At 31.3% G+C, this 13,408-nt stretch overlaps 2 protein-coding genes and 1 non-coding gene across 4 annotated transcripts; 1 reads left to right on the forward strand and 2 right to left on the reverse strand.

The window, feature by feature from the left end:
• Positions 1 to 6,979: 6,979 nt before the first annotated feature.
• LOC116001218 (putative late blight resistance protein homolog R1B-17) lies at positions 6,980 to 8,174 on the reverse strand. Its single transcript, XM_031241108.1, has 2 exons — positions 7,928 to 8,174; positions 6,980 to 7,851 (listed from the first exon to the last, which is right to left on the reverse strand). Exons 1-2 carry the CDS (start codon positions 8,172 to 8,174, stop codon positions 6,980 to 6,982), a joined length of 1,119 nt encoding a protein of 372 aa, XP_031096968.1.
• On the reverse strand, positions 7,853 to 10,058 carry LOC116001869. 2 transcript variants are annotated; one of them, XM_031241816.1, is made up of 3 exons: positions 9,904 to 10,058; positions 8,990 to 9,300; positions 7,853 to 8,863 (listed from the first exon to the last, which is right to left on the reverse strand). In XM_031241816.1, the coding sequence occupies exons 2-3, from the start codon at positions 9,185 to 9,187 to the stop codon at positions 8,372 to 8,374; spliced, it is 690 nt and encodes a 229-aa protein (XP_031097676.1). In that variant the 5' UTR covers positions 9,188 to 9,300; positions 9,904 to 10,058; the 3' UTR covers positions 7,853 to 8,371. The 2 variants fall into 2 exon arrangements, with proteins under 2 accessions (XP_031097676.1, XP_031097677.1); XM_031241817.1 differs by lacking the exon at positions 9,904 to 10,058 and having other exon boundaries at positions 8,990 to 9,422.
• TRNAF-GAA lies at positions 10,000 to 10,071 on the forward strand. The gene has a single exon. It is a non-coding gene; the product is annotated as a tRNA-Phe (tRNA).
• Positions 10,072 to 13,408: the final 3,337 nt, after the last annotated feature.

Here is a 13,408-nt window from a genome sequence, read left to right on the forward strand (position 1 = left end):
TCATATTCATATAATTTAAATAGCTTTAAATTTAAATAGGTATATTTAATATATAATATATAAAATTATAATAAAAATAATAACATTTATTGAAAATATATAATAAAAATAATTTTATAATCATAAGATTAGTTTCACAAGATTAATGTTCAAATTAAATTTGAAATTACAACCAACATATTGAAGAGAGAAATGCCAAAAGGATTTTAATTGGGAGGGTAAAGGATGTCATTTATTTACAATAATAAGGATAAAAATGTGACCCTAACTTTTCCACGCTGAGATAGGCATAAACTTAATTCAAAAGCTATAAGAACTAACAAAATAACATAGCGGAAGCATTCCATTACTTAACGGGTGTCATGCCACATCTAGAATAAGTCCAACTCTAGATGCACAGGCTAAACCATAATATATCAATCTAAAACATAAATGTAACCCTCGGTTTTTCCGACAAAGTTAAGGTTCAGAATATATATATTTTAAGCTATGACATTTAGGAGAAGGTCTCTCGGTGATCGAAAGAATTTTTTTTTCTTACTAGTTATTAATAAGCTGCGATCTACGTACCGGTCACGAACGAAAAAATTTTTAAGGATGTATATTCAGTTCGAATTTTCCTAGAAATTGGATTATTAAGTATCATATGATTAAGCCTGAACTTCTAGTTAGTTCAAGTAAAATTTTAAATGGACTGAAAGGGGTAAATTGTTACGAACTTGTACCTATATTTCGCGAGATACCGAAAAATTCCCAATTTGAGGGATTAGCGACGGGATTATTTTTAGAATAATTTTGGTGTTAGAATTTTCCCGAATTAAGCCATGATCCTCCGAACTTTTATCTGATTTGAACCCGAACTGGCAAAGATTAGATTTTCTAGGCATTAATGAGGTAGGGAATGTTGCACTTTGTTGCTTGATCTTCAAGACATAATCTACACTATCACACTCATCTTTCTCTCTCACTTTCGAACACACAAGGAAGAAGAGGAGGAAAAATATTAGTCTTCCATATTTGTGATCTAAGAACTCCTTAGGCATTTCTTCAACTCCAAGAACTCTACTATAGGTAAGACTTCGGTTTTGTTCGGTTCAATCCCTCCTAAGACTTAAGCTTGGACTTAAGATTTATGAAAACATTGTATTATGGTGTTTTGTTAGGATCTTTGGTGAAGGAATCCAAGGAAGGCATCATCAACTTGTACGGTTTTTAAGGTTTCTACAAAGGTAAGGAATCCCTTAAGTTGGCTCAATCACTTGAAGGTGAACAAATGCTAGTAAATTACGTGACTAGGAAATTTTACGTGAAAAATATGTGTTAAGTTGTGGATCTACAAGTTGGCTCAAAGAAATACACTTTAATGTTTAGTAATTTTTGTATGCATGTTCATAGCTAATTTATGCATGTATAGTTGTATTTATGCCCATATAGGCTTATACTTGTGAAAATATGAAAAAAAAATCAAGTTAGTCTCTGGCAGTAACTTCCGAGATTTATTGGGAAAAATTGGTAAGGTATTTTGATCCATTTTTTTCAGATATGTAGTTCATAAGTGTAGAACCCGCATATAAAATTTCGTAATGATCGGAGTAGTATAAGTACGGTTTTCGAATTTTTTTCCAAAACTGGTCCAGAGAGAAAAATATTCTGGACAGCACACTGCCAAGGGCAAAAAGGGAATTTTCTGTGTTTATTCGTGGATCAAAATGACCAAAACTTTTTATGGACATCAAGTACTATAAGTTGGGGTTCTACCATAAAAATTTCAAGTGAAAAAGAGTTCGGGAACTATTTTTACCGGCTCAATCTTTCGGACTGCGCCAACTGAAATTTCTGGCAGATTTGGGTGGACGCGGGCACGGACGCGCGTCCGCTGAGTTTCGGCGAGAAACGCCTCGCCTGCGCCGTGCGTCCGCTGGTGCGGCCCGCGAGTCCGCGCGACGCGGACTCGTTTTCGACTTGTTTTTGACCAAACTTTTCCCGATGTTTTTAATCCCGAGTATTGCGATGTTTTGAAGGCCTACGGGCAATCGGGTGAATTTTTGAAGACTCAAATATTATTTTTGTGCATTATATTTTATTAACAGAAAAAAATTGTGTTTTAAGAATTATTGTGACTCTCGTACTTGGATTTTCGTAATAGTAACGTTAACCAATATGTGTATTTTGGGGAATATATTTGAGCAAGTGTGATGGTTTTTGAGTCGTGTGAATAATGAATGGTGAGGGGTTCTGTATGAATTGTTCATACTGCAGAGCGAAGTCTATTCGCTGAGTGAATGGTGAGATTTTGTATGATTTATTCATACTGCATCTATTCGCTGAGTGAAGTGTGAGATTTTGTATGATTTATTCATACTGCAGAGCGAAGTCTATTCGCTGAGTGAAGTGTGAGATTTTGTATGATTTATTCATACTGCAGAGCGAAGTCTATTCGCTGAGTGAAGTGTGAGATTTGTATGATTGATTCATACTGCAGAGCGAAGTCTATTCGCTGAGTGGAGTTGTGAGGATTAATTGTCGGGTGTCTCGAACAATAGTCTGGGCGTTGTGTTTCTCACTTTTGAACTAAATGAATATTCTCGGAAATGGAAATGTTATGTGCCGAAGTTACTTATATATTGTGGTACTATTTTACGTTGAAATGATTGCAGGAAGACTGCGACCGTTGGGTAACGTTTATCTTTTTACTTATTATTATTATTGTTGTTTTCGAAACCTTTGTTTACTTTCGAGTGACAATGGATTTCCTTACTTAGCCGTCGTGCTAACTACACTTCGTTGTGTCCTTTACCAGATGGAATCTAGCACAGGTTCCTGTAGCCCACCGGACTCAGATCCCTCTGAGTTCGAGTTCCCCATATATGACTACGACGATTATGCACAGTATCTATTAGACGGAGATCCCTATGCCCCGGGCTACGCACCTGACCCGCCTACGCTGACTTGTACTCCAGAGCCCACTCTCGCTCCAGTCTCACCGGAGGTACCTGTGTGGTCCCCTGTCCCCGTTGAGCCAATGTGTCCCTTTGATGCGGCTCTGTTTGGCAAAGCTTATTTAGGAGCTTATAGCTTATTTTAAGCTACTAATAAGCTATAAGCTCTGTTTGGTAATGTTCCTAAAATAAGCTAGTAGCTTAAAATAAGAGCTTATTTTTGAATGCTGTAGCGTTTCAAAATAAGCTAATAGCTTCCTAACTTTTTTTCCATCTTTAACCTTATTATTTTAAAGAAATAACATCATTTATCCTTTCCAATTAAAACTTTTTTGACTTTTTCTCTTCAATATGTTTGGTTGTAATTTCAATTTAACATTTGTGTTTGAACATTGATTTTTGTATGAACTAATTTTATGAATTATAAACATTTTATTTTACTTTATATGATTTCAAATATATGTTATTACTTTATATTTTATTAAAATATATTGATTTCATTATTTTGTATTTTAATATATAAACAAACCTATTTAAATTGTACGAAGATGTCATTTTTAGTCTTTTTACATTTATCAGCTTATCAAAAAGCTAATTTTACCAAACACTTTTAATTATAACAGCTAGCTTAACAGCTCTTCAGATTTCAGCTTCGAGCTTATAGCTTTTCAGTTTTCAGCTACTTTTCAGCTTTCAGCTACCTTTTCAGCTAGGTTTGCCAAACATAGCCTATATCATTTTTAGTCTTTTTACATTTATCAGCTTATCAAAAAACTAATTTTACCAAACACTTTTAAGCATAACAGCTAGCTTAACAGCTCTTCATATTTCAGCTTCGAGCTTATAGCTTTTCAATTTTTCGCTACTTTTCAGCTTTCAGCTATCTTTTCAGCTAAGCTTGCCAAACATAGCCTAAATGTTTGTACTTTTGTAAAAACGTTAGTCAAAATAATTAGTCTAAAAATGATAGTATAAATAAATACTACTTTTGGTAATAAAAATTTATACATTTTAAATCATATTAATAAAGAAATACGATTTACCTTTAAAGTTAACAACTGTGATGTAGTCCAAAAAATATTACGGGGTAGTTTCTCGCTTCAATTTATTGGGTTATTTGAATGTCTTGTTTGTCAACAAATCATTCCCAAATAGTTAATATGATTGGTTTCATTTTTAATTTTTTTTCTATGTTATTAATAGAATACTTGGTAAATAAATATATAACATTGATAAAGAATATTTAATTACAATATAGTGTAAAAAGAAAACAATGAATAATGTAATTAATATAATTAATTAATGAATTTGAAGGTAATGAATTTTTGCATTGTAGAAAATAAAGACAATATAACTAATGAAATTATATATCTCTTTTTAATTTTTTTTTATAATAAATAATTTTTATTGTAGAAAATAAAAACTATATAGCTAATGAAATTATATCTCTTTTTTAAGTTTTTGATAATGAATAATTTTTATTGTAGAAAATAAAGACAATATAACTAATTAAATGTTATCTCTTTTTTAATTTTTTGATAATGAATATATTTTTTTGAATAAAGGCATTGTAAACCTCTAAATTAAAGAAATGCATATGTATTATTTTTTGTTGTAGCTACTAATTTATTTAATTTAATAAGACTATAAGAGTAATATAATGAGTACTTAATTTTCAATAATATACTCTAACATATTCTTAGTATATGTTTAACAATTATACGAACTTTGATTGCAATGAAATTCGAACCTAAAACCTTTCTTATAGAAATTAGTGGGTAAGTTAAAAGTTAACGGAATATTCCGTTATTCCGTTACTAAAGTTTAAAAGTAACAGAATCTGCAGTTATTTAAGAGAAGAAAATAATATAATAGAGGGTAAATATGGAAAATCATCAAAGATTACTAAAATTAAAATAATATGAACCATTCGTATAAGTAAATAATTACACCAACATTTTTTTTTCTTTCCATTAAAACTCTAACATTATTGACTTTTATTAAGATTGTAGATGTAGATGTAGATACTAGACTCAGACAAGCATTATAATTACAAGACATAATTGAGTGAAATTAATTATATCCTTTGCAATACATCTATATTTTCTTCGTATATGTTCTTTTCATTCCTATTTTTCTACCTAGGGAACATTTTTTTGTTTTTGTTTTTGTTTTTGTTTTTGTTTTGTTTTGTTTTTGTTTTTGTTTTTTGTTTTTGTTTTTTGCAAATAGAGATTTTCTACCTAGGGAAACTTTGTTCCAGAACCAGTTACAACAAGTATTAAGAAATTTTTTTTATCTTCAAAGTAGGCTTGACAAATACAATTAGAAGCCCCATTTGAACTTCTGACCCCATTCTAGTTTTGGAATATAGGAATGGCTTCTCCATAGACCATAGTTGAGTTTTGACCCAACAAAAAAGCCCAAATTATTTAAAATAGGACCATGCCCAATCTTCATGAGTCATGAACCAAGGTTCACCTTACAAGGTGAATTTGGGTCAAAATACACAATTTATATATTAAATACTCAGAATTTATATATTGAATGTTCACAATTTAAATTAAGAACATTTAGTATATAAAATTGTGAACATTCAGTATATAAAAATTGTGAACATTCAATATATAAAAAGCGTGAATATATATATATATATATATATATATATATATATATATATATATATATATATATATATATAATAGGAGTGCCTAGCAAAAGTTTTCCCCCCAAAACTGGAGGGCATTTTAGTAACAACATAATGGATATTATTTATTTATTTATTATTTTATTAATTTTATTAATTTTCCATATTTATTAATAATGTAACGCCATTATCCATATTTATTAATAATTTAATGTCATTATCCATATTTATTAATAATATTAATTGGTGATTGGTGATTGGTGATATATAATTTGTGATATATCTAATATGGTAATATTGTTAATATTTATTTATTTATTATTTTATTAATTTTATTAATTATCCATATTTATTAATAATGTAATGACATAAGGTAATATGGTAATATTGTGTTGTTAATATTGATTGGTGATTGGTGATATATAATTTGTGATATATCTAATATAATATTGTGTTGGTCAATCGTTGAAAATGGTAATAAAGGTAAATTGCGAATTCTTAATTCTTAATCCGATAATAACATGAGTGATTATTATTATTAATAAAGGCAAATTGTAAATTCTTAATTCTTAATCAGATAATAACATGAGTGATTATTATAAATAATAAAGGCAAATTGCATACAATAAAATAGAAATTGCATGCTAACGTACATTATAAAAAAAGACAATAATTCTTAATCGGTGAAAAACTGTAAATTAATTTAAAATAATAACAGGATTGATTATTATTAATAAAGGCAAATTGCAAATTATTAATTTTTAATAATAATAATAATAATAATAATATAATCGGATAATAATAGGAGTGATTATTATTATTATTACGGTAAATTGAATTAAAATAATAACAGGATTGATTATTATTACATTATAAAAAGGCAATAATTCTTGATCGGTGAAAAAGGTAAATTGATTTAAAATAATAACAGGATTGATTATATTATTAGTAAAGGAAAATTGCAAATTATAATTCTTAATAATAATAATAATAATAATAATAATAATAATAATAATAATAATAATAATAATAATAATGACCGGAGTGATTATTATTATTAATATTACGGTAAATTGATTTAAAATAATAACAGGATTGATTATTATATTATTAATAAAAGGCAAATTGAAAATTATTACGGAGTAATTCTTAATTCTTAATAATAATAATAATAATAATAATAATAATAACAACAACAACAGGAGTGATTAATCAATCAATAATCAATAATTATTAGGCAAATTGCATGCTAACGTACATTACAAAAAAGACAATAATTCTTAATAAGTGAAAAACGATAAATTGATTTAAAATAATAACAAGATTGATTAGGCAATAATTCTTTTTTTTTTTTTAACCGAAACTCTTATTGATCAAAAAAGAGGCCGAAGCCTTACAGACGCCTGGTGGGATTTCTGCGAGATCCAGGGCTGCTACATGGCTCAAAGACACCTTTATAGAAAACCTTCAGATATGTTAAGTTTGGGAACTTCCTATACACCTCTTCTTTGAAATGAGTTGGACTAACCCACGATAATGTTTGCAATTGCTCTATATTCCTGTTTGGAGGATCTACCTCATAGTAATTGCCAAGTTCAAGATGCCTTAAATGTGGTAACTCCCAAATTCTGAATGACAAATGGAAATGGCTAGTTCTAAGTTGTGGTTCACCACCACAAACAATAACTGTCTGCAAATTCTTATGGTTTGACACTACATCATCTAAACCCTCAAACCACGGCAATATAGATAGGTATCTCAGAAAAACTAAATCTCTTAAATGCAATGGCACTATTTTGAAGATTTGAAGTGCACTCAAATCCACAATTCTTAATAGCTTGAAAGATACCGACTTTACATAATCTCCTTGAAAGAAGAAAAGACAGCGAGGGTTATTTGTAGTAAAGAGCGTGTAATAATCCAACTTATGCGAGTATAAACTTAACCAACGACATGAATTTACAAACACGTCTAATGGCAATCCTAAATCTTTTTGAGTATACACCGCACATAGGAGACCCTCTTTTTTAGCTTTTCTTGTACAAAAGTCCCATAAGGAGCTATGTATCCAGCAAACATTAGTCATCTTATGCTCCCATTTGCTGATTGAGACTAGACCACTATGAACAAGATGATCTAAATAACAGTAACCTTCCTCTTCTAAATCCGTCACCAATTGCCTCCCAAATCCCTTATAATCCATTTGCCTCACAAATCCCTCAGCAATCCATATCCTAATAAGCCTTTTCACATTGATTTTAAAGCCTTTTGGATAGATTGCAAAATATAAAAAACAAACTTTCATGCTGTGGCAATTGATTGTAAGATAGAGTAAGCTTACTTAAGTGCTCGGCATCATTGTATAGAGGTCCCAATGTCTCGACTTCCTTTTCAATCTTCTTCCATTCCTTTAAATTGTAACTGCATTTAGACAAACGCTCTGCAACTGCAACAATTGACCGTGGCAACCCTTCGCATTCCTTCACAACATGTTGGGCAATTTCTACAAACTTCGGTGCTCTAAGCTCTTTGGGAGAGAGTTTCTTGCAAAATAGATCCCAACTTCTGTTTGGATCTAATATGCACATTTTATGCACATTACCAAATGTGGCAGCATCGCTACCAACAGTATTGAACTGAGTGGTCAGCAATATATGGATTTGTAGTGAATCATTAGGAAGACATTTTAGGATATCACCCAAAGCTCGGGTGTTTGGTATATTATCCAAAACAAGAAAATACTTCTTCTGATGACTACCTCCGAAGTGCTTGTGTAATTTCTCTTTTAGTTGAGAAAGAGTGTTTCCCTTGTACTCTTGAGGCATAGTAACCCAAGCTCGAACATAACATTTAGCTGCCTTCTCTGGAAGCCATACACTCTTTTAGCCAAAGTAGTCTTGCCAACACCTGGCAATCCTACAATTGAAACTATGTTTTTTCGCTCAAAGGTATGGAATAACATCTTTTCTACCGCATTGAAGGCTTCTTCGTTAAATTGATCCTCAAGATTTGGAGAGCATGGCGAATATGGTCCACTCAACACAACATTCTCAGGTTTCAACCAATGAATGGATGGATGAGTTTCAATGGCCATGGCCGCTTCGGGTTCACTGCTTTTGCTGTTGTTGATAATCTTGGACAGCTCTTCTGCATCTTCTGCTGCTTTTTGCAAGCTTTGATGGAGTTCCCCACGAGCTTTGGCTTGACACTCTCCGTCTTGGGCTAGAAGAAAGCTTCTTAGTTGTATCTCAATGTCATCTTCAGCTTTGAGCGCAAAGTCTCTGTGTATCTCAATGTCATCTTCAGCTTTGAGCGCAAAGTCTCTGATTTTGATTTCCACATCTTCAGCTTTGAGCGCAAAGTCTCTGATTTTGATTTCCAGATGATCAGCTTTGAGCGCAAAGTCTCTGATTTTGATTTCCAGATGACGGACTGGAGCACCACCGTTGTTGTATTCCTTCTGCAGAAAGGCTTGCAAAGAAGAAAGCTTCTCAAACAGAGAATTCAATGGCTTTTCATCAGGAAGAGACACTCTGTGGTTTCGTTTTCGGAACTCAAGGTCGATTGTTGCCATTAGAGAAGCCAATGCAACACAAGCCATCTCTCTTTCTATGTTTTTCTCTCACACTCTCTCTGTCTGATCTGTTTCTGAGTAATTGAGAATGTACATTTGAAGGGCCATTAATATGGATCGGAGCTAGCAGGAATCTCATCCTGCATTCACATGCTTGAATTTTTACATTTTTTAATGCAATCATACAGCTCAGGAAAACTGTTAAGCACATGAAAGTCCATACTGAATTAAAAGCTAGTCAACTTACTGCCTAAATTATTGAGTGAACAGAATCAGGAATGATATCTTTTTGAATTAAAAGTCAACGATTACTGTAATATTTAATCCCATTGCAAAATGAATTCCTTTGGATGCATCATTGCTCATCACAGAGCATAAGCACCACCAATGTTATAATCAAAATTCTAATAAAGTAAAAATAATAAATGTGTATAAAATAATTTCACAACCAGCCATAGTAAAAATCAGAAAATAAAATCAAGAATTATTAAAATAATATTCAAATTAAGCACCAAAATCCACAGGAATGCAGAAACAATCAATGAAAGAAACTCATAGCAAAGAACCCTCTCTTTGAGGCAATAACTCAAACACTTGGTGTGAAATCCAAATGGCAGAAACAAAACAAAAACAAACTGCTAACTTTTCAACCTTACATATAATTGTTTATCATCATACTACACTCATCTTTTAAAGACTTCATTTTAATTTAATAATTTTCAGTATGGAACTGGGAGATTTACCTCTACCGCGTCTGCAGAAGGATGAAGAATTGGAGCTTGGCACCCCAACTAGAAAATAAAAATGGAAGATGTATGTAAAAGAAGGCAAATTCAAGTGCGGGGATAGCTCAGTTGGGAGAGCGTCAGACTGAAGATCTGAAGGCCGCGTGTTCGACCACGCTCACCGCATACATCTTTCTGAGTTTAGGAAGTTTTAGAAAAACAAGTTTATTAATGAATAAAGTGCTTAATTATTTAGCGCTTCAATTGTATAAAATATAAATATTTTATTATTTATCTAAAATAATACTCCGTATATTTGTTTAACAAATAGGGAATTAGTCTTTTCAATTATATATTTTGATTAAATATTATTTTTAAAAATAGTTATTATAAATCTATTTTGTTAATGATTAAAAAAACGTTTAGCCAACTATTATGCACTGTGATAACACATCTATTACTATTTCAAATGGGTGATCATCGAATCCTGGTGGTGGGCCAAAGAATATTTCTAATGTCATAATAATATATAACAATGTTAGCAGAACCTATAAAATTTGGTGTATAATACGGGATTAGATTATAAAATATTGTAATAATTTCAACTCTTAATTTTTTTATTCTTTTTTTTTTTTTTTGTGATGAGAGAAACACCAACCATTACTTGAGGATGTACATAAGTTAACTACTATACACTACTATATAATAGCTTGCAAATTATATAGAAGAGGTAAACTTCACTAGAAATCATTAATACACACTAACAACTAACAACAGTTTCTTTTTTAAGAACAACAACAGTTTCTTTTAATTAGCATCAAATTGAGTATTGACCTAAATTATAAAATTATTCATGTTTTTCTAAAATGATCTCACTCTAAAAAAAAAAAATGATCTCACTCTTGATCATGCACATGCATCCTGCATTAATCCATCAATTGACGTTATTATCCAATATAAGTGGTGGAGCATGTGGTGTAATTTAATGCATGGTGAAACATCTTATCATGGCTTGACATGCATGCTATGCATGAATCCTTTGGGAATAGAAACATAGGTGAAATTGAGAGAAAAGAAGGGTGCCTTTGGGCGTCAATCATTATACTATGCACGATGATCTACCTTGTAAGATGAATTACTGATATAAAGTACATTTTTATTATAGTAAAAGCATATTTTTAATATATTAAAAGTTATTTCATCTGTCATACTTACTATTTATTGGTCAAATCAACTCTTTCTTCCTATTTTTTATTTTCTTTAATATTTTTTTACTTATTTTTAAATTTAATTTTTTGTGTTTAATAGTAGTTTATAAATATATAAATTTTGTATATTAATAATAAACCTAATATTATGAAAAATTGGATTAAAAATAACTTCAGTCAAACTTCGTTAACCGAATCAACACATAAAATGAGACGGAGGGAGTAATTTTTTGAAGGTACAATATTTGAATATTGAATGCACATTTAAACATTTAGTACATATATCATGTACATTCAATATATTAAAAATGTACATTTATTAATGATTTATATTGCAATGTGGACATGGTCCAGAATATAATTTTCCCTTTGAGAATATGAACATAGTAGGGGCATGGGTGTTGTGAGCTAATGTCATTATAAGGTGTTGGGTTAAGCCCACAAAGATCGTACTCTGTGTTAGTTCGCAAATTATATCATGGACCGTGGTCCACAAAGCATTGTGGACCAAGGGCTAAAACGACGTCGTTTTGTTATTTCCTAATCGTTAGATTTAGACGGAGCTGTTAACTATCACCGGCGGCAATTTTTCTTCTTTCAGCTTTCGTTTGTTTCCTTTTTCAGTTCGATCTAATTTTTTTTGTTCGCAAAGGGAGCAGAGGTACATTTGTTCATCGCGATTTGAGTTCATTATTTCGCAAATTATGGGAGAGATGTTAGGTAGAAGTAATCTTATTGATGATATTGATTTGAATGCGTTGATTGCTGAAGATTACAGTTCATCAACTCCTGGTATGTATCTTCGTTTGATTGTATAATTAGCTTTCGTTTGTTTACTCGTTTGATTGTGTAATATTTCTAGGTTATATTTGATGCTATATATTTTCAAATTTTTATGCATTGCAGTTGAATGTAATCTCCCTAATGGTGTTGAATCGGATTCACTAGTTGTATGTAATGCTAGTTCTTCATGTTTTGATGGTGATCACGATGACATTCCAGGTTTTAATCCCTACTGGTGTTGAATTATGCATTTGTGTTAGAATCATCATAGTTAGTATGAATTTGTTTTTGAAGTAGTTTTTGTTATTGGAAACACTACAGTTACTTTTGAAAAACACTACAATTTCTTTTGAAATACACTACAGTTTCTTTTTCATTTTTCTGTAGTTTCAAATGGAATTGCAGTGGAATATTTGACACCACATTGTCAGTTCTAGTTAATAAACCCTTCAGTTTCAGTTCATGAACACTACATTATCATTTCAATTACTCTATAGTTTCATTTAAGATTTTTTGGAATTATGGAGAAACAATATACTTAAAAAGAATATAGTTTCTTTTTGAAAATATAACACTTTCCTTTACCAAACAATGCAGTTTCTTTTAAATTACATTACAGTTTCTTATTGCAAACACTGATTTCTTTTGCCTTGATTGGTTTTTGTTTGGTCAGATGGCTGTAATCCATCTGCTGGAGGTGGTGGTACTTCTACAGATGCCAATGAGGACAATTCATCTATTCCAGGTTCTTATGTTTAGCTGTTTGTTCATTGAGTTTGAACAGATTAGTTATATTTTTTGTTTAGGAGCATCATACTTAGGTACATTTACAGACTACATTAGTATCCTTTTAAGAACACTGTATTATCTTTTGAAGAACATTGTAATATCAGGTCAATATGTCTATAGTGTCAATTGATTTCCCCAATTAGTATGAACTGTTAGTGTATACTTATCGAAAGTTCATTTTAATAACTCACAGCTAATCAAGAATTGGTGGGACATTCTGTTTATTCACTTGAAGAAGCATTTGATATGTATAATGATCTTGTATCTCGGATGAGATTTAGTGTTAGGAAGGGAAAACAGTACTACTTCCCTGGAACTCGGAATGTGAAGTCGAAAAAGTTCCATTGTTATAAGGCTGGGTTGAAAGCAAAACAAGCGAGTGCTAATAAGTGTTATACAAAGATAGGTACTTGGACTAGATGTGATGCAATGTGTCAATTTGACTTAGATTCAAGTGGGAAGTGGGTAGTTACAAAACATGTAAAGGAGCACAACCATGAGTTGTGTCCGGCATCTGCAAGCTATATGCTTAGGTCGCATAGGAATGTTTATGTTGATCAGTTGACATACCTTAAAGATATGAAGAGGAGTGGAGTCCCATTATCTGATGGTATTCGGTTTTTAAAACATTAGTCTGGAGGTTCACCATTTGTTGGATTTACTGCCAGGGATGCTTATAACACAATGTTGTTAGATTCGGCGAAGCATTTAGATGGGACTGACTCTAACACTTTGATTGAGTC

Source organism: Ipomoea triloba, chromosome 13 (assembly GCF_003576645.1).
Source record: "Ipomoea triloba cultivar NCNSP0323 chromosome 13, ASM357664v1".
NCBI classification, from domain to species: domain Eukaryota; kingdom Viridiplantae; phylum Streptophyta; class Magnoliopsida; order Solanales; family Convolvulaceae; genus Ipomoea; species Ipomoea triloba.

Coding starts and splice junctions, on each gene's coding strand:
- LOC116001218 (XM_031241108.1), bottom strand. CDS start 8,174: ATGTGCATATTAGATCCAAACAGAAGTTGGGATCTATTTTGCAAGAAA. Junction 7,852..7,927: donor CAATGATGCCGAGCACTTAA/GTAAGCTTACTC, acceptor TCTATCCAAAAG/GCTTTAAAATCAATGTGAAA.
- LOC116001869 (XM_031241816.1), bottom strand. CDS start 9,187: ATGGCTTGTGTTGCATTGGCTTCTCTAATGGCAACAATCGACCTTGAG. Junction 8,864..8,989: donor TGGAAATCAAAATCAGAGAC/TTTGCGCTCAAA, acceptor ATACACAGAGAC/TTTGCGCTCAAAGCTGAAGA.